Raw genomic sequence first — 19,039 nt, 5'->3', positions numbered from 1 at the left:
CCCATAATCCTCCCTGCCAGTCACATGCACACTCCACACCAATCATCATTTGCCACATACAGCTGTAGCTTATTATCTGGACTATTTAAGACTCACTCACACACCACCTCATTGTGAAGTCTTGTTAACCTGTGTTACAATTCTGAGCGTTTCCCTGTATTGATTGCCTGCCTGTTTCTGATCCTGTTTGTCTTTTGTTTACGACCCTCTGCTGCCTGCCTTTGGACTGTGTATTGTTCCCTGACCTGTGAATGATATCTGCCTGTCCTGACCATTGCCTGTATCCTGACTACGATTCTGCCTGTCCCTTGCTGTTCCTGTTTGACCCTGTCTGTACGACCATGCTCACTTTAAATAAAGCTAGCAAATGGATCCCTGCCTGAGTCCCGTATTGTTACACCTAGGATAGAAGGAATAGATTGATATTCTGGAGCAACATGGCATTTCTGATTGGCCATCAAGCATCTTGGTTTTGATGGGGGGAAAAAATCTATATACAATGGCTTGCCACTTGGTGGCAATGATGCACTAGGGTCCACTGTAGAGGTTGATGTGCAACTATTCATCAAAACCCATGCATATGCAAGAAAATGCTTTTTGAAATAGCTGTCCACTGTAGTGACCTCTATGCATGAAAGGGTTAAAGGATTAGTTTACTTTAAAATGAAAATTACCCAAAGCTTTACTCACCCTTAAGCCATCCTAGGTGTATATGGCTTTCTTCTTTCTGATGAACACAGTCAGAGTTATATTAATAAATATCCTGATGCATCCAAGCTTTATAATGACAGTGAATGGGAAGAACGAGTATGAAGCTCAAGAAAGTGCATTCATACATCATAAATGTACTCCGGCATATAAACGGCTCCGGGGGTTAATAAAGGCCATATGCTACCTTCACGCCAGGTCATAACCAGTCATAATTACAAAATAAGGTCATAATTACAAAATGGCAACCCGTGATATTCTACCCGGAGCTGTTCACTTCCTCAGACTCGTATTTATGCGTTTCTTTGTCAACACTATCAACGACTAAATGAATCTGCAGCAGTTAGGTGGTACAAGTAAGAGCTTATTTGTTTACATTCATTATTATTGTAATGTTATGTGCTTTGAGACATGAGGTAATTTAATGCAATCTCTCTTCTCGTGATGATTTGCAGACTCTGTGTTCATGTGTTTTGAAGGAGGCATGACTTTGGAGAGTGCTCTGAAGGAAGGGTGGAATCTTACGCTTTCAAAGTGAGCTTGCTGTTGCTAGCCTCTCTGAAAATCTTTAATCCAGCACACCACCAAAAAAAAAAAAAATCTAAATTTCAAATCACAAATCTAACCCTATCTATCTGTTTTCTAACATTTGATCTATTTTCGTATATTCTATTCTTGAACATTTACAATATACAGAAAAAAATAGAGTATTACATAGAAATATAGCACCTACACTGAGAAACAACTGTGAATAACAGTGAAACAACTGTGTCATTTATATAAAGTGCATTTTTATTTTGGTATAATTGAAAATCATCATTTCCAGTTTAAATATGTTGCATATTTTAAAGAGACATCACGAACATTAAAGTTTTAAAGTTGTTTTCATTTATACAGTAGTAAGTATAGTAAGTAAACATTGACAATGTTTATAGTTTTATATTCAGTGAAAATTCTTCTTTCATTTTATAGCTAATTTAAGTATGTTGGTATTTATAATAAATTAGCAAGCACATTATTTTACAGTCCTGTTCCTCATGTACATACATACTGTAATGTTCACCAGCTGGAGTGCCCATGAGAGTCAGCAGGGGGCACTTCACCAAGGACTTTCATCATTTCATTAATGACTTAATTTCCCATCATCTGCCGTTATTGTTTTAGCTGTGTCTCATTTACCCCATTAGCTCTATAAAAGCCTGGTCTTCACAGTCACTCATTTCTAGATCTTATTTGTCTGTTAGACTGCAATTCAGAGGCTGTGTATTCTTGTTTTCCCATGTCTTGGTTTCTGGTTTATTTCCCATGTTCTCTGGATTATCTGTTCTGCCTGTTATATGGATTTTAATCATTGTTTGGACTGCTCACTTGTGTTTGACTTCTGCATGTTTGACCTGAATTATGTAATTCCCTTCAATAAATGCTGCACTTGGATCCTCAGCCTTCGTGTCTCTGAGCAGCTCATAACACATATAGGCAACTATGTACTTATTATAGTTATTACAATAACTTGGTAATAACTAGGTACTAACCCTGAACCTACCCCTAAACCTAACCTTAAGCCATGTAGTTACCTTATATTACCCAGTACTAGGTAAGTACACTGTAAGTACATGTAAAATAAAAAGTGCAACCATAAATTACTTTTTACTTTGTATGTTTTTGTCTTTGGAAATTTTTATTTCTTTTTTAAAATTAATATTAAATCAATTTGTAATGTTTAAACCATGCCTTAAATATAATTTGAGAAAAAAAAAAAAAAGTATTTTTTTTTAAGTTGATCCAGAGTATTTTTTTTTCTTCAGCATAAAAATGAAAGTAAAATTCAACAAATAGTGACAGTGTCATTTGACAAATCTACTGACAGTTTGTCAAGTAATAATGGTTTCTCTTTCAAAAAACAACTTTTCATGATCATTTCCACTATCAGTAAACAATGTTAAAAGATCATTAAAACACCACAATAAAAAAGTAGTTTTTTATATGTGTCCAAAATACTTAACACCATGTATATGTCAAACACATATGGGTTTCTTATATGTTTGTGAATAATCTTATAGAAAGAATCAGATTAAGAAACAAGCCCATAGAAATAGGATACTTAAAGAAAACATGCCAACAATATCCATGTACTGTTCTAAAGCATGATTAGTCTTCAGGTCTTTCTCTGGGTCTCATCAGATCAGATGCAAGAAGATACTGACAAGGCAAACTGCAGCTGTAATTCAGAACAAGAAAGGCGTTATTTGAACTGTATGCACTGAGAAAACAACATAAATGTTATTGTGGAATCAACTGAGATTTAACACATCATTGGATAATTATTGAGAAATGTATTTACCATGACTCAGTAGGCTGGTGAATGAGATGCTGGCATTTGAATTAGCTGGGGTGCTAGCTGGAGTAGCTGTGGTGCTTACAACATTAGTAGAATTCACATTAGCTAGATCCACCAGAACAGACGACTCAAGTACACTTGTTGGTGTTCCCAGCACAGTTCCTTTAAAACAAATTGCAAAATGGCAGTATATCTTCATAATCAGCTCAGTGTTTATGCAAATCTGAAGCCACCATTAAAAATGCTACTATTTTTCATTTTTTATATTTATTATTTCACTCACAACAAGTTAAACAATTTGAGAGAAAAGTTGAGTAGAAAAATTTACATATTTTATGTGTTAGTATTTGGTATGTCCACCATTTGCTTTAATGACAGCAGCACTTAATCTGACATTGACTCCTTAAGCAAAACCTGATGATCCATGGAAGAAGAACAAAACATTGATATGGACTTATGACCATGCTATACAAAGGACCTTAAAACATATTAAAGGTTTTAAAAACAATTAGAAAAATTTAACTGAATTCCAAAATTGACACATAGCCATTGGGTAACACTTTAGTAGGGAACACATATTCACAATAAACTACAACTTTTGCTTCAATAAACATCTAATTTACTGCTTATTAGTTAATAAGGTAGTCGTTGCAGTGTTTACGTTGAGGTATTGGGTAGGATTAAGGGATGTAGAATATGGTCATGCAGAATAAGGCATTAATATATGCTTTGTAAGTACTAATAAACAGCTAATATGCTAGTAATATGCAAGCTAAACGCAGCTAGTTAAAAGTGAGAAGTGGACCCTAAAATAAAGTGTTGCCAGCCAATGAAACAAGCCCAGAACTGAGGTAATATGATCATGATTTTCAGTACCATGCAATCAACATTCTTGCAGCTACATTCTTGATATTCAACAATGTGTGTTTTGATCTGGCTGCATTGACACCATTGTATGCAAACTGAACTGAGCTTTGGGGTCTCTGGAGACCCTAGGCAACAAAATGTAATATAGTAACAAAATATACTTATTTTTTTAAACAAATGTAATTTTACACTGTTTATTAATGTTCTTACTTTTGTGCAGTTTTTGGAAGATTTATGATATTTTTTAAATGTATATAAATAAATGTAAAAATATTTTCTTGTACAAAAACAGCTTTTTATGTAAAATTTTCTTTAATAAAAGACCCACATTTCTAACTTTCATTTGTGGGGATAACATGGGTAATTTGACATGGTTCAGTGAAAGATTTTTGCCCATCTTTTGAAAAATTATCACTTTCAGCAGTAGATGGTTGCAGAGCTCCACTATTTGCTATTTGACTAACTGAAAGACATCTTTTCACAAGTTTTTTTCAGTTGGATTCATATCTAAATATTATGAAATCTCAGTTATACATGAATATCAAAATGCAATGAACTGAACAGCAATAACAAATCAGCAAATAAAGCACATGGATTCTAAGTATTTTTTCAAATAGAAAAAAATGTCAAACGTTGACAAAAATACATTTTTATTGTTATAATTGTGATTTCATAATATTTAGATATGAATCCAATTGGGGAAAAAAATTGTGAAAAGATGTATTTCATTTAGTCAAATAGCAAATAGTGGGGCTCTGCAGCCATCTACTGGTAAAAGTGATCTTTTTTTTTTACTTTTAAAACTGAATTTTCCAAAAAATCTTACACTAAACCATGTAAAATTATCAAACGTCATTTGGGGTCAAAAAGACCCCAAAGACCATCAGAGGGTTAAGATGGACAATGACACCATTTTCTTCTAGAGCAGCTCTAGAGCAGCCAAAATTATGTTCCCTCTATCACTGTAAAGCTGCTTTGACACAATCTGCATTGTAAAAAGTGCTATATAAATAAAGCTGACTTGACTTGACTTGACTTGCATTCTCTGACCCATCTGCAAGCATGTTAATGAATACAGGGGGAGACCTAGTTATAGAGAACTGCAGTAGTCCAGGCCAGATATAAAATAAGCATGGATAATCTTTTGCAAATAATGAAAAGTCACATATGATTTAAGTTTGGAAATAATTCTCAACTATTATAACATATGCGCTAACTTGTTAGCAAGTCAGCTGACATGGAAGGACCAAAGAAGATTACTTTATCTTTGTCATTAATCAAAATGATTTCCAATGCCAGATTTTTAATATCTTAGACATTTGGACCCCACTGTATTTGTATTACAGATCTTTTCATGAAATGTAATTCTTCTACATATCCTATAACAACCTGTAATGTGTTGAAATATAAACAAACTCACCACTTGTTGAACCCTTCAAGATGTCAAGGAATACGTTAAGCTTGTTGCTGATTTTGACATTTGTGATGTTGACATTGCTTAGGAAACTGGTGACGGTTTCATCAATTGGGATTTTGAAAACACACTGTATCAAGCTTGACTGTATCAAACCCTGGATATTGGTTACATTAGGCTGAAGGGGGAAAAAAAGAATACTGATTCATCAGAATAATTTCGTAAAACAAATTCTTGCAAAAATTTAAAAAAGTCCATTGGATTGTAGAAGTGCTAAAACAATATGCTCAAAAATATTATCCTTACTGTATTTGTAATCTGCAGTGTATTACTGACAAGCGTTGTAGTTCGGAAAAAGAACCGTCCATTATTATTGCCACAGACAAAGATGATATTGAGATTCTGAAAAGCAAAAAAAAAAAAAAAAAACACTGTAGATTTTATTATGAGAATGTGAAAATAACCCTTGTAATCTGTTAAGTGGACATAGCACCAAGAAGACTGCCTCTGTTATTCTGTAATGTGAAAGCAGAATTATGTGTTTGGTTTTTAGCTAGTCAAGAGAACTACAGTGTGAATGGGATACGATCCCTCCCCCAGTTGAAATCACTCACTTCCAGATAGTGCTTGGTAGTAAAACATAAATTGAAATATTGTGACAGATGGAGAATTTATATGTGATTCAGGCTTTTCAACTGTCACGTTTAGAATCGCACGATGAAGACGAAGGAGATAACAATAACAGTATTTATTAAACTTTACAAACTTTACACAATTACACCATACATTGACACATCGAGAACCAAACCAACCAGTAACTAAAGCACAGCGTATAAATACGCAGGGCAAGCAAAAGGTGATGATACACGGGGCAACTTATTGAGCAATGTTGTGAGGCAATGTTGCTTGGGCACTTTCCCATTGAGAATAGGCAACAAATTTATATATGGATACTTTCAAATTTGTTGCCCATTCTCAATGGGAAAGTGCCCAAACAACATGCTTGGCAACACTTCCTGGCGACATTGCTCAAAAACTTGCCCCATGTATCATCACTAAAATGGGAGCTAAATGCAGGTGAAACTAATCACAACTATGTAAACATACTAGGGCATGACCAGTAACTATAGAAATAAATAAGGATCGAGAACACAGGCAAACAGGAACAGAACAAAACCAAACTAATGGTACGTTTACACAACAGCGATGTACTAAAAATGGAAGTTTTCCTTTGCGTTTTTTCGCATACAGACGACAACATTGTCAAAAATGACAATACGATCCCTATTCACTGCAAAAACATTTAATAACACTGTATTATGCTGCCAGGCCAGCAGTTGGCCATGGCACTTTGTAAAGAAACACTACACGCCTATAGATTGAACATGTAATACGCATGTGAATGTCACCATTTTCATAAATTCACATTTTTGTAGTTTACACAGAGACGATAATGGTATCGTCTTCAAAAGCATGCACTCTGAAACTCATTTTCAAAAGTTTGCATTTTCAGGCCCCAAAATGCCATTGTCATGTAAATGGATGGACAAAACACATAAAACGCTTTCAGTTTTTTAGTTGAAAACAGTGTCATGTAAACGGCCCCTAAAACACAAACAAACTGAACATAAACTTGACATTGACAAGAAACACTTCCAAAATTGAAAAATTATATAATACAAAAATATAAGTATTATATTTATATTTCTATATATATATATATATATATATATATATATATATATATATATATATATATATATATATATATATATATATATATAATAGAAATATAATACTTATATTTTTGTATTATATATAATACAAAAAAAATAAGATTAAAAGGAAAAGACTTCACACTGTTACAGATTACACTTTATTCTAGCCCCCGGTGCATGAATTGTGACAGCCTTGTGAGTCATTGTCATTGTGAGTCAGGATTTTTTTCCCCTATATGTTTTAATTAGGGCTGTCGATTTAACGCAGATTAAATTAGATTAATTAATTACTTTGAAAATTAGATTAATTAATTACTTTGAAAATAACATGTTAATTAAAGTTATTAATGCATTTAATGCTCATGGCCCATCCCAGACGTACGTAGGTCATCTGACATTACATACAGTTGACTGATGACAAATATGGTGCAGGGCAACAACTCACTGCATGATGGAGCCTATGGAATGTAGTTAAAATGTCCCTAAAATTCAAGATATGGGGCAAAAATTTCCCTTTTTGAGTCCCCCCCCCCTCTTATTTAGCCTACATCATATGACATAGCAAAAAGTGTGTAGCAACATATCACATTAAAAAAAATAAATAAAAATAATCACTTGAAGCAATGCATGGCAGTTAGAAATTTTGTCCAACTTGAGACAGCGCAGATGCCATGTGACTGTGATGTATGGCGTCAAAGTACAGCAAGAGCGATTTGAGAGCAGCCTGTTCATTTATTCTTTCATGCCTGCATGTCATCATATGTTTTCGTTTGAGGGTCTTCTATGATAGAAGGATTGGCACGATTTTCCTGCCATGATCAACTTTTTTTGCTGTCTGTTGACCATCTTGGTTGGAAGAAATTTTGGTTGCAGTTACAACTACTGGCCACTGGGTGGAAGTCTATGCAGTGATGATTAGGCCAGTTTCACACCACAAGCGGAAATAGAGGGTATGCACGTGACGTCACCGTCGACCGTTATGACTGTGGTCACACCCACTGAGTGGCAAAAGACTGAGCAGCAGCATTGGTTTTCACGTGAATGCCGCAAAAGACACACAAAACACATCCACAACGGGAATGAGCTTTGTGATTGACTGTACAAATAGCTTTGACACAAAACCTGAGGTATATATTTACAGCTACAGAAAAAAGAAGCAAATGGATCGCTGCAATTCACAGAAACAGCTGGACTCCAGGCAGAGAAACATGTATTTGCAGTTATCATTTTGTATCAAATTGTTGGATTTTGAGGTAAAATCATACCGTATATATTGTATTGTTATATATTATGTTGACAAATCATCAATTAAATATGTTCCATCTTATATTCTGCATAATGTGTGTTTTAAAATAAACACTGACAAAAACTATATGTTTTAGGGCTGGACAACATGACGATATATTTAACATTGATATAAGTGATTACGTGGATTTAAACCTACCTATATTGTAGTTATATAAAATATTCACAGGCAGATTTGCTTTATGTATTTCCCCGCCGTCGAAATCAGGCACATATAAATGTCAGGAAACACGACTCCTGGCTGCATGTCAATATCCATGGATTAGGTTTATTTGACAAGTTGTAAGAAACACTTTCGAGTCCAATCTTTAGTGTAATTTGTTTGTTTTACTTGCGCTTTCGCAGTTTCCCCTATTAAATCCAATTAAATTCTTTTGCCACTCAGTCCAGCTGAGGGAGCGCATTCCGACGGGAAAGTGACGTCGATGCATACCCTCTATAAGGAGTGCGTGATTTTTCCGACACCCATGTTAACAGATTAGAGCATTACACCAGATGCAGGGGTGGCATGGGAGCGAGTCGCAGGAGCAGAGCAGAGCAGTAGCGGCAGTACCGCATTCGTTTCGGTGCTGAGTCTATTTTTGTTGCGCCGCTCAAGCTGATTCTTGAATAAAGCTGCTGAAGCCTTTTTCAAAAATGCAGTGCAACTGCACGGCCATTGGTTAACTCATGAGAAGTTGTTGAACCAATGACGCCGCGGCGTAGCTGCGCGAGCCTATGGCGAAATAGTGTGTGAAAATTCCAGCCAAAACGGGCGGGGCTTATGGTTATATAAGTGGGCATTTCGCCGTAGGATTTCAGTTCTCTCTCCTTCAGCGACGACTTCACATCTCTTTGCTGGATCTTCGAGCTGAAGCCTTCACCGCCTGGAAGAAGCTCTCGCCGACTGGAAGAAGTTCTCGCCGTGGTGAAAAGGCACCTGCAACGGATTGAGTTAAGACCACCAGCGACGACAGCGCCGATGCCCTTGCAGACTGCCTCCTCGAGTGCCGCTCTCGAGCCGCCCGCTTCCCGTTTCCCGCTTCCCGCTTCCCGCTTCCGGCTACCTCTCAGCGCGTCTCCTGCCGCCATCCGGCGCTGTTTACAGAGCGTTTTTCCCGCAGTTTAAACACCGCTTCCTGTAAGAGCTTTCCCGCGGCTCACGCCGCTCTAAAAGAGCTTCCAGTGGCCCTCACCGCTCTAAAAGAGCCCCTCAATCGCTGTTCTCACGGTGGCGGCATTGTTGCAAATGCCGCGCCACAGCTGTGGCACATGCAGAGCCCCTCTGCATGATGACGACGGGCATGGTGAGTGCTTTTCGTGACCTCCGCAGCGCCACGGATTTGGCCCTGCGCGCCACAAAAGCCACAGCCCAGGCCATCGGACGGTCCATGGCCAGCCTGGTCGTGCTTGAGCGCCATCTTTGGCTCAACCTGACCGAAATTAAGGAGGTGGACAAGACGGTCTTTTTGGATGCCCCGGTCTCTCCTACCGGTCTCTTTGGCCCAGCCGTGGAGGGATTCACAGAATGCTTCACTGCAGCTCAGAAGTCGTCCCAGGCTATGCAACACTTCCTGCCTAAGTGCTCCAGCTCTACCTCTGCCTCGAGCTGCCCCAGGACTGCACCAGCTCAGCAGAGCAAGCCTGCTCCCTCCACCTCCCAAGCAGCGCCCCCCCAAGGAACAGCACCGGCGAGCACGTCTCGCCAGGTGCTTCTCCTTCCCGAGACAGCGTCAAGGGCCCCGGCCAAAGATTTCGCTGGACCCGGCGGCTCCCAACTTTCTCAGTGGCCCGTCATCTGACGCCATTCTACCCCTTGCCACACGGGCTGAGGCCTGGCAGGCCATCCCCAGAGTGTCAAAGTGGGATAGTAAATCAAGGCTACTCGCTACAGTTAGCTCGCAGACCCCCGCGCTATGGTGGGATACTTTCCACCACGATAAACATGGACAACCCTCATGTCCTCCGAGCCAAGGTGATGTCTCTGCTAAGGGGGCTATAGAAGTGGTCTCCCCTTCAGAGAGCAAGTCGGGATTCTACAGCCGTTATTTTCTCGTCCCCAAGAAAGATGGTGGTTTCAGACCCATCTTAGACCTCAGATTCCTGAACCTCTCCCTCATGAGACGGAAGTTCAGGATGTTAACGCTGAAACAGATCCTCGCGCAGATTTGCCCCGGGGACTGGTTCTGTTTACTGGATCTGAAAGATGCTTACTTTCACATTCAGATAGCCCCCCACCACAGGCGATTCTTGAGATTCGCATTCGAGGGCGTGGCTTACCAATTCTCGGTCCTTCCCTTCGGGCTGTCCCTAGCTCCCCGCACTTTCACGGAGTGCATGAACGTGGTGCTTTCCCTCCTGAGACAGATGGGAATCCAGGTTCTGAATTATCTCGACGATTGGCTCATTCTGGCCCAGTCGCAGACCGAGCTAGAACATCACAGATCTGTGTTCCTCAGCCACTTAGAGTGCCTAGGACTCAGGGTCAACTTTGCCAAGAGCTCACTACTTCCCAGCCAACGTATCATTTTCCTGGGGGCAGTTTTCGACTCATTCTGCTTGACTCATCTCCACATCAACTGCCTCGAGATGCTGGCTGTGATTCGAGCCCTTCACGTCTTCCAGGCCTTCCTGACTGGACGCCATGTCTCAGTCCAATCGGACAGCATGATGGTAGTGTCCTACATAAATCGCCATGGCGGCCTTTCTTCCAGCTGCCTCTGTGTGCTGGCGCAGCGCCTCCTGGAGTGGGCATTGCCAAGGTTGCAGTCGCTCAGAAACGCACATACCAAGCAGAACGAACCTGGGAGCAAACATGCTATCTCGGAGCAACATCCCCTTGGACGAGTGGATGCTCCACCCCCCAGACAGTTCGCACGATCTGGGAGATCTTCGGGAAGGCAGAGGTAGACCTCTTTGCCTCAGAAGACAATTCTCACTGCCCAATTTATTTCTCAAAGGAGGAAGATGCGCTGGCCCACGACTGGCCCAGCCTCCTCCTTTATGCTTTTCCTCAATCGCTCTGATCCCTCAGGTCATCAGACGAGTCAGGGACCTCCTCTCTCAGGCAAACAGGACATTCTGGCACCCTCAGCCAGAACTCTGGGCTCTGCACCTTTGGTCCCTCGACGGGAGCCTGTAAACCTCCCCGGGGACTTGCTGAACACCATTTCTCAGGCGAGAGCCCCATCTACGATATGCCTCTATGCTCAGAAGTGGTCGGTTTTCGTTGACTGGTGCCTGGCACGTAACAAAGACCTTGTTGAGTGCGACATATCTCTGATACTGTCGTTCCTCCAGGAGCGTCTAGATAAGGGTCTGACCCCTTCAATGCTCAAGGTGTACGTAGCAGCCATCGCAGAGTTCCACACTCCCATCGCGGGCCAGTCAGTGGGCAGCCTTGTTGTGCGTTTCCTGAGAGGTTCTATGCGGTTAAACCCCCCACGCCCTCTTACTGTTCCCACCTGGGACCTTTCCACGGTCCTTAGAACGCTCAAGGGACCTCCCTTCGAGCCGCTGCGGTCAGCTGAGCTCAGGCCCCTGACGCTCAAAACCACTCTGCTAATTGCTTTAGCATCGGTTAAGCATGTTGGCGACTTACAGGCCCTCTCTGTGAACCCTGCTTGCCTTTGGGCCCAACGACTCCAAGGTCATTTTGAAACCTAGGCATAGCTATGTCCCTAAAGTGCTCTCAACTCTGTTTAGAGCACAGGTCATTTCCCTCTCAGCGCTGCCTCCCTCGTCAGATGAGCGAGAGCTGGAATTACTCTGCCCTGTTAGAGCGTTGAGAATCTACATTGAGCGGTCGCAGCCTTTCCGGCAGTCTGACCAGCTCTTTGTCTGCTTTGGCGGGGAGGGGTATTCTGTCTCGCATTCAAAGTTAATGCTTCAGTTAATGATGCAAAGGCCTTTAGATTAGACTGACCAAACATGATGTTTAACTGATAAAATCTCTGGAAATGACAAAAACAGCAAATATTTTGCAGAAAAATTTCTAAATATCTCACTTCCTGTTGGGTTTTCCGATTTTGCTTCCAGGACTTTTTGTGTAGGGTATTGGGCTGTTACATGTGTCTACTAAATTTCATACTTGTACGTGAAATGTAGTGCAAATTGCGATTCATTTGAAATTTTGTAGGTGCAGCTATCGAGCCATTTTGCCACACCTAATTCTGAAACCCATATCGGACGAAAAGAAGAAAAATTGACCGAGCAATTACAATAGGGTCCTCACACCATTGGTGCTCAGGCCCTAACTAGTGTTTATAAAAGAAAATGAAAACTGAATAGCTGTCCACTGTAGTAACCACCATGTGTCACAGGGCTAGATAACTTTTATGACAGAAAATTGACACACTATTTAAGACTACTCAATCTTAAAAACAGTGTAAACCTCAAACAGCAGACTGCTTAAACCTCTGAATGCAATCAGATTTACTTTATAGACACTGTTTGTGTATCTGTCACTGCATGTTTAATCTGTGTTTAATCAAACCCATAATAGACCTTTTTTAAGCAATGTGTGAATAGTTCACCCCAGTATTTTGTGCTGAGTTAATATAGCAGTCAAACGATTGGAATGGTTAAGTTTTTTATTTTATTTTATGCATTTGAAGAAAGTCTCTTATTGTTACATCTACCAGCTGAAGTGCCCTTGATTTACTCCAGAGGGAACTCCTTCCTTCTTGGTTATCTCACCATGGACTACTTTTCCCACAACCCATTACCCGGACTCATTATGCCTGATCACATCTACCTGTGTCTCATCTTCTTGTTAACCCTGCCTATTTAAACCCTGTGTGTTCATTCACTCATTGCAAAGTCTTGTTTAGTGTCACACTGCATTTCTGAGTGGTTCTGGTTCCCTACTGTATTGGATTTGATCTGCTTGTCTCACTGGCTTTGCCTGTGTCTTGGACCTTTTTTATGTTAGGACTGTTTGTCCGTGTGATTGACCCCTTTGCCTGTTTTATGGATTATTATTCTGGATTGCTCTAAAGTTGCATCTTCAACCAAAGTCCTAGAGCAGTTTGTGACACTTAAGGCCAATTCACATCGCACAGACAAACGGCAACAAAGAAATTGGTCATTTGATTTAGAATTTTATGAAAAATAACACAGCCGTGTTCACACTGCCGCAACACCAAAAACACTGATTGAACATGGTCAGTCTGGTGAAAAAAAACTCCGACCAACTCCAACAGGGGTAACACACTGATCAGACAAAACCCAACAAACGTGTTTGCTGGTGCTTGTCTGTGCGGTGTGAGTTGGTCTTTATGCTCACCAAGGCAGTATTTATTAAATCAACAATAGGCCTACAATAATAACATTAATATTGTAAATTATTATTACAATTGTTTATATATATGTTATTACTGGTGCTCAATTATTAATAATGATTCTTATCATCAGTGTTGAAAACAGTATGTGGAAACCTTGATCAATTTTGTTTCAGGATTCTTTGAGTAGAAAGTTAAAAAGAACAGCATTTATTTGAAATAGAAATCATTTGTAACATTATAAATGTCTTTACTTTTAATTTCAAAATCAAATTTTAAAATAAATTTTAATGTGTCCTTCCTGAATAAAAATCTTACGGGCTTCTACAAAGATATAAAGCAGCAAAAAACTGTTTTCAACACTGATAATAATACATGTTTCTTAAGCACCAAATTGGCTTTCAATTTTATGACTTTTGGTCAAAACAAGTTATCATCTTTGCTTTAAGGTAGTATGATCCATAGAGGCATTGAAGTGTGTTTGTTGAAAAATGTGTTTTGTATACCTGAGACACATTAGATGTCACTCCAGCTGCTAAAGCGATGTAACCTGTAGAGTTTCCACTGAGCTCAACCGTGAGGCTGATGTTAGTTAAGGTAACTGAGGTGAAGAAACACTGAGAGCTACCCGAAGGATCACATCCTTTAGGGTTGTCCAAACACAGTTTGGTTTTTCCACACTCATTGTTGGTGATGTTGGACTATGAATAAGAAAAATCAGAAAAAAGGCATGCCTTTGTCAACATCAATACCTTAAACTGCTTTCATAACAATTGCATCTTGATTCTAAACAAATGACCTTTTTGTCCAGCATTGTTTAAAAGGAAAAGAAATGTTCGGTGACACTTTATTTTACAGTGCCGTAGTTACACGTTATTACTATAGTAAGTACATGTAGTAACAGTAAATTATGTATAATTACAAGTAACTAACCCTAAACCAAACCCTAAACATCTCTATATTAAGTACATTGTAGTTAATCAATAGTGCTAAGTGCTTATTTGAGTAATTACAATGTAACTACGGCACTGTAAAATAAAGTGTAACCAAATGTTCTTTGTACCAAAACAGTGGAAATGCATAAATTATATTCTTACAGTCAAATTTGTTGGTGGTGATAGGTGGCCATCTGCCTTAATGCAAGACACTGCACAGCCAATCATACAAACCAGCAAAAACATCAGCTTACTCTCCATGTCTAAGGAACAGATTATATATGCATTTAATCAAATTAATCTGAATTAGAATGATAAATCTGTTATCATACACATTTACGTCAAGGAACTAATTATTTATGGATTACAATTTGTATTAAACAGTTTATATTAAAATTAAATATTGAAAATAACAAACAAATATTTATATACTACAAACTAATAACTAAGGCTAAGGCTAGAGGGGTCTGATTCAAAATCTAACTTAAAATAAACAAAGTTTGGGGTTCTGAAAAATGTAAATTAAAGAAACAATATGAAGTCAAATTAATAAGAAATATTAAAGGTTGTGCACTTTCTATGTAACTAATGGAACTTCCACTAAAGCACAAGATCTTGCACAAAATTGTGGTGTTCATGTCAAATTCTCTGCAGTTTAAATTCTCTGAAGTTCTAATCTTATATTATTCCTTATATATTATTTATACTATAATTAATTATATATGTATTAGTATATTAAATTAAAACATATAAAATACAATTTACAATACAATCTCAGACTTTTGTACTTAAATCAAAAATGTATTAACTTGAATAACAGGATTTGATTAATGGAGTAAATAAATTTCAAAATGCAGACACATAAAATAAATGACACAAACCTTAATCCAAATCATAAACTTTACATAAGATAAGCTTCTTTAACTTTACCTGTAGATGTGTCTTCACCAGTAGATATTTTGATCTTCACACTCTTGGATCAATTAGTAAAGACATCCTTCCTGCTCATCTTTTAAATAGAACTCAAACCCCTGCAGCACCAGACTGGAAATGAGCACTCCCCATTGAGTGCATGAGGAAATACAACTGTGGTCAGATTGTTATAGTAGATTTGAAATAGTTATACTTGTTTTGTTATGTAGCATATTGTTGAAGTCATTTGCATTGATGACCTTCTAGGGGGGTTAGAGGTTATTAGAACATTGTGCCTCAGTAGTTCATGTACAAGTTCTTACATTGAAAGTCTTTTATATACTGTTATAGTAATGACTTGTAACAAAAATAATAGGTAACACTTTAGAATACTGATCCTTCATTAATGAATAACTACACAGGAACAAATGAATAATGCATTATTAACACTCTAGTAACTACTATTAACTAACAAGAAACTCTGATTAATGAATTAGTAAGTAGTAGTGCTCAGTTGAAGGTAGTTCACTATTAGTTAATCAGTAACTACTGTTTTTTCATACCTCCCAGAGAACTACTAAGAACTAGTATATACAGGTTTGTAATTAATGTGAATGATGAATAATGTATAATTAATTCTAAAGTAAAGGTCATGGTAACCCACTAGTAATGACTGAAGTATTACCAAATCCTTCAGAAGGAATTACTAATTATTTGGATCAGTATTCTAAAGTATTGGATAGTATTAACTCAAGAGTTACTATATAACTCTAAAGTAACTACTACTTATTTGGATCAGTATTCTAAAGTGAAGATCATGGTAATCCTCTAGGTATGAAAAAAATAGTAGTTACTGATTAGCTAATAGTGAACTACCTTCAACTGAGCAGTACTACTTACTAATACATTAATCAAAGTTTCTTGTTAGTTAATAGTATTTACTAGAGTGTTAATAATGCATTATTCATTTGTTCCTGTGTATTTATTCATTAATGAAGGATCAGTATTCTAAAGTGTTACCAAATAATATAATCTTTGTATATATTAGTTAATAAATATGCAGCCGTTCATTGTTTGTTCATGGTGCATTAACAAATATTAACAATTCAACTTCTGATTTTAATAATGCATTGGTAAATGTTGAAATTAACATTAATTTAAATTAATAAGTGCTGTAGAAGTCTTGTTCATTCTTAATTTACGTTAACTAAATGAAACCGTATTTTAAAATGTAACCAAAACTGTTGTTTTAAAGATAATAACTTCCTCATTTAACAAAGGATAGTCTGATAGTCTGATGGAATGGTGTGTTTTGTTTTTGCAAGACATTTCAAGATGTTGCAACACAACATTCTTTCTTGAGGTCACAACATTGTCCTCTGTGTTTATTTATGTCCACACATGAAAGTTGCACAGACAATGAGTTTTATTACAGATGATAACAAATAGTGGAGGCCTGCTTTTTTTTTTTTTTTTGGGGGGGGGGGGGGGGTATGTTAATGTTTTTCAGATCTCAATTTTGCTCAATTATGTTTTATTTTATTGAGCATATGCTGAGGTTTTTTTTTTTTTTGGTTACCAGTTTCGGGAATTTACCTGAAACTATTCCTGCTTTGTGTATGGGTACATTTCCTTCAGAGAAATGCATTCCATCACATTAAAAAAAAAAAAACACTCTTTAACTTCCTGATTCTATCTTCTGATATATAAAAATGGTCTGCATAATGTAATTCCCCTGTGATGCTATGGTTTAATTTAATTTCTACTCTCTCATTTCCTATGTATGCGTGATTTGTATGTCTGTGTGTGTTTATTCTAGCTACAGTGCCCTCCACTAAAATTGGCACCCTTGGTAAATATGAGCAAAGGCGGCTGTGAAAATTAATCTGCATTGTTTATCCTTTTGATCTTTCATTCAAAAACTCCACAAAATTCTAACCTTTCATTTAAGTAAAGCAATTGAAAATAGGAGAAAAAGGCCATTATGAAATAAATGTTTTTCTCTAGTTTACACTGGCCAGAATTATTGGCACCCAATTATTGCAATGTGCTTTTCTCAAGATAACAGCTCGCTTCATCTCTTCAGATCACTCCACTCATTTTCTTTAGGGTTCAGGTCAGGGGACAGGGATGGCCATAGCAGAAGCTTCATTTTGTGCTCAGTGACACATTTTTGTGTTGTTTTGATGTTTGTTTTGGATCATTGTCCTGATGGAAGATCCAACCACAGCCCACTTATCTGTTGGTATCTGAACAAGATGTCCAGGACCTCCAGCAGAAAAATAGGCCCTCAACATTAAAGATCAAGCAGTATATTTAACCGTGGACATGGGGTACTTTTTATCCATGTGTGCACCAAACCCATCTGGTGGGTTTGCTGCCAAAAAGCTCTTTTTTAATTTCATCTGATCATATAAGCCGGTCGCGATTGAAGTTCCAGTCGTGTCTGACAACTGAATATGCTGGAGATTGTTTCTGGATGAGAGCAGAGGATTTTTCTTGAAACCCTCCCGAACAACTTGTGGGGATGAAGGTGCTGTTTGATTTTTTTTTTTTTTTTTGGCTTTCTAAGACTCAAGAAAACTTATCTCTGAAATTCTCCAGCTGTGATCCTTGGAGAGACTTTGTTCACTCAAACTTTCCTACTCACCACGCATTAGGACTATTTAGACACACGTCCTCTTCCAGGCAGATTTGTAACATCTTTAGTTGATTGGAAGTTCTTTATTATTGCCCTGATAGTGGAAATGGGGATTTTCAATGCTTTAGCTTTTTTCTTACAGCCACTTTCTATTTTGTGAAGCTCAGCAATCTTTTGCTGCAAATCAGAACTATATTCTTTGATTTTACTCATTGTGATGAATGATTAAGGGAATTTGGCCTTTGTGTTTCCTCATGTTTATATTCCTGTGGAACAGGAAGTCATGGCTGGACAATTTCATGTTCATGATCACCCTGGTGTGCTAAAAAAAAAAAAAAAATGTAAATATGAATGGGAATAGAGATATTTTACTCATAAAAAAAAATCTAGGGGTGGCAATAATTGTGGCCAACATGTTTTGGAGAAAAAACATTTCATAATGTTTTTTTTTCCCCTCAATTGTTTTACGTCGATGAATGGTTAGAATTTTGTCATTGTTTGAACGAAAGATCAATATTTGTGGAGAGCACTGTGTTTGTTTGTGATTCAGTTAAATAAAACTTGTGTGAACATTCTTGCAAGATGATTCTGATCTGCTAAACCAATGTCACTGACAACGATTACAATCACAGCTACATGCTAAGAAAGCTTTATTTGTCTGTGGCAATGGAAAATATCCTTTCTGAAGAGTTGATGTTACGGTACACAGGAGTCGGACACAGATGTAAACAGGTAATGGTCTTTTATTGACACCAGTAGAGCAAATGGCAGTGATCAGGTAAGCAGTAATGGATTAATAGATGGATATATGAGATGAATGGAGATAGTTACTGTCCCTTTTCTTTTTTTAGATGTGGGAATCCATGAACACGCTGGAGCTGGAGATCGCTGAAGAAGGGTTGAGCACTCACACACAGGAGACGAGGCACACAGAGGGAAG

General features: G+C 38.0%; 1 protein-coding gene across 1 annotated transcript; it reads right to left on the bottom strand.

The window, feature by feature from the left end:
* Window positions 1-1,482: 1,482 nt before the first annotated feature.
* On the bottom strand, window positions 1,483-15,604 carry LOC125244149 (putative ferric-chelate reductase 1). The gene is made up of 7 exons (XM_048154163.1): window positions 15,477-15,604; window positions 14,709-14,809; window positions 14,118-14,312; window positions 5,634-5,729; window positions 5,334-5,505; window positions 3,050-3,208; window positions 1,483-2,926 (listed from the first exon to the last, which is right to left on the bottom strand). Exons 2-7 carry the CDS (start codon window positions 14,805-14,807, stop codon window positions 2,886-2,888), a joined length of 762 nt encoding a protein of 253 aa, XP_048010120.1. The 5' UTR covers window positions 14,808-14,809; window positions 15,477-15,604; the 3' UTR covers window positions 1,483-2,885.
* Between the last annotated feature and the right edge of the window lie 3,435 nt (window positions 15,605-19,039).

The sequence above is a fragment of the Megalobrama amblycephala genome, linkage group LG13 (genome assembly GCF_018812025.1).
Source record: "Megalobrama amblycephala isolate DHTTF-2021 linkage group LG13, ASM1881202v1, whole genome shotgun sequence".
In the NCBI taxonomy this organism is placed as follows: domain Eukaryota; kingdom Metazoa; phylum Chordata; class Actinopteri; order Cypriniformes; family Xenocyprididae; genus Megalobrama; species Megalobrama amblycephala.
This window is presented reverse-complemented; position numbering and strand designations above follow the sequence as displayed.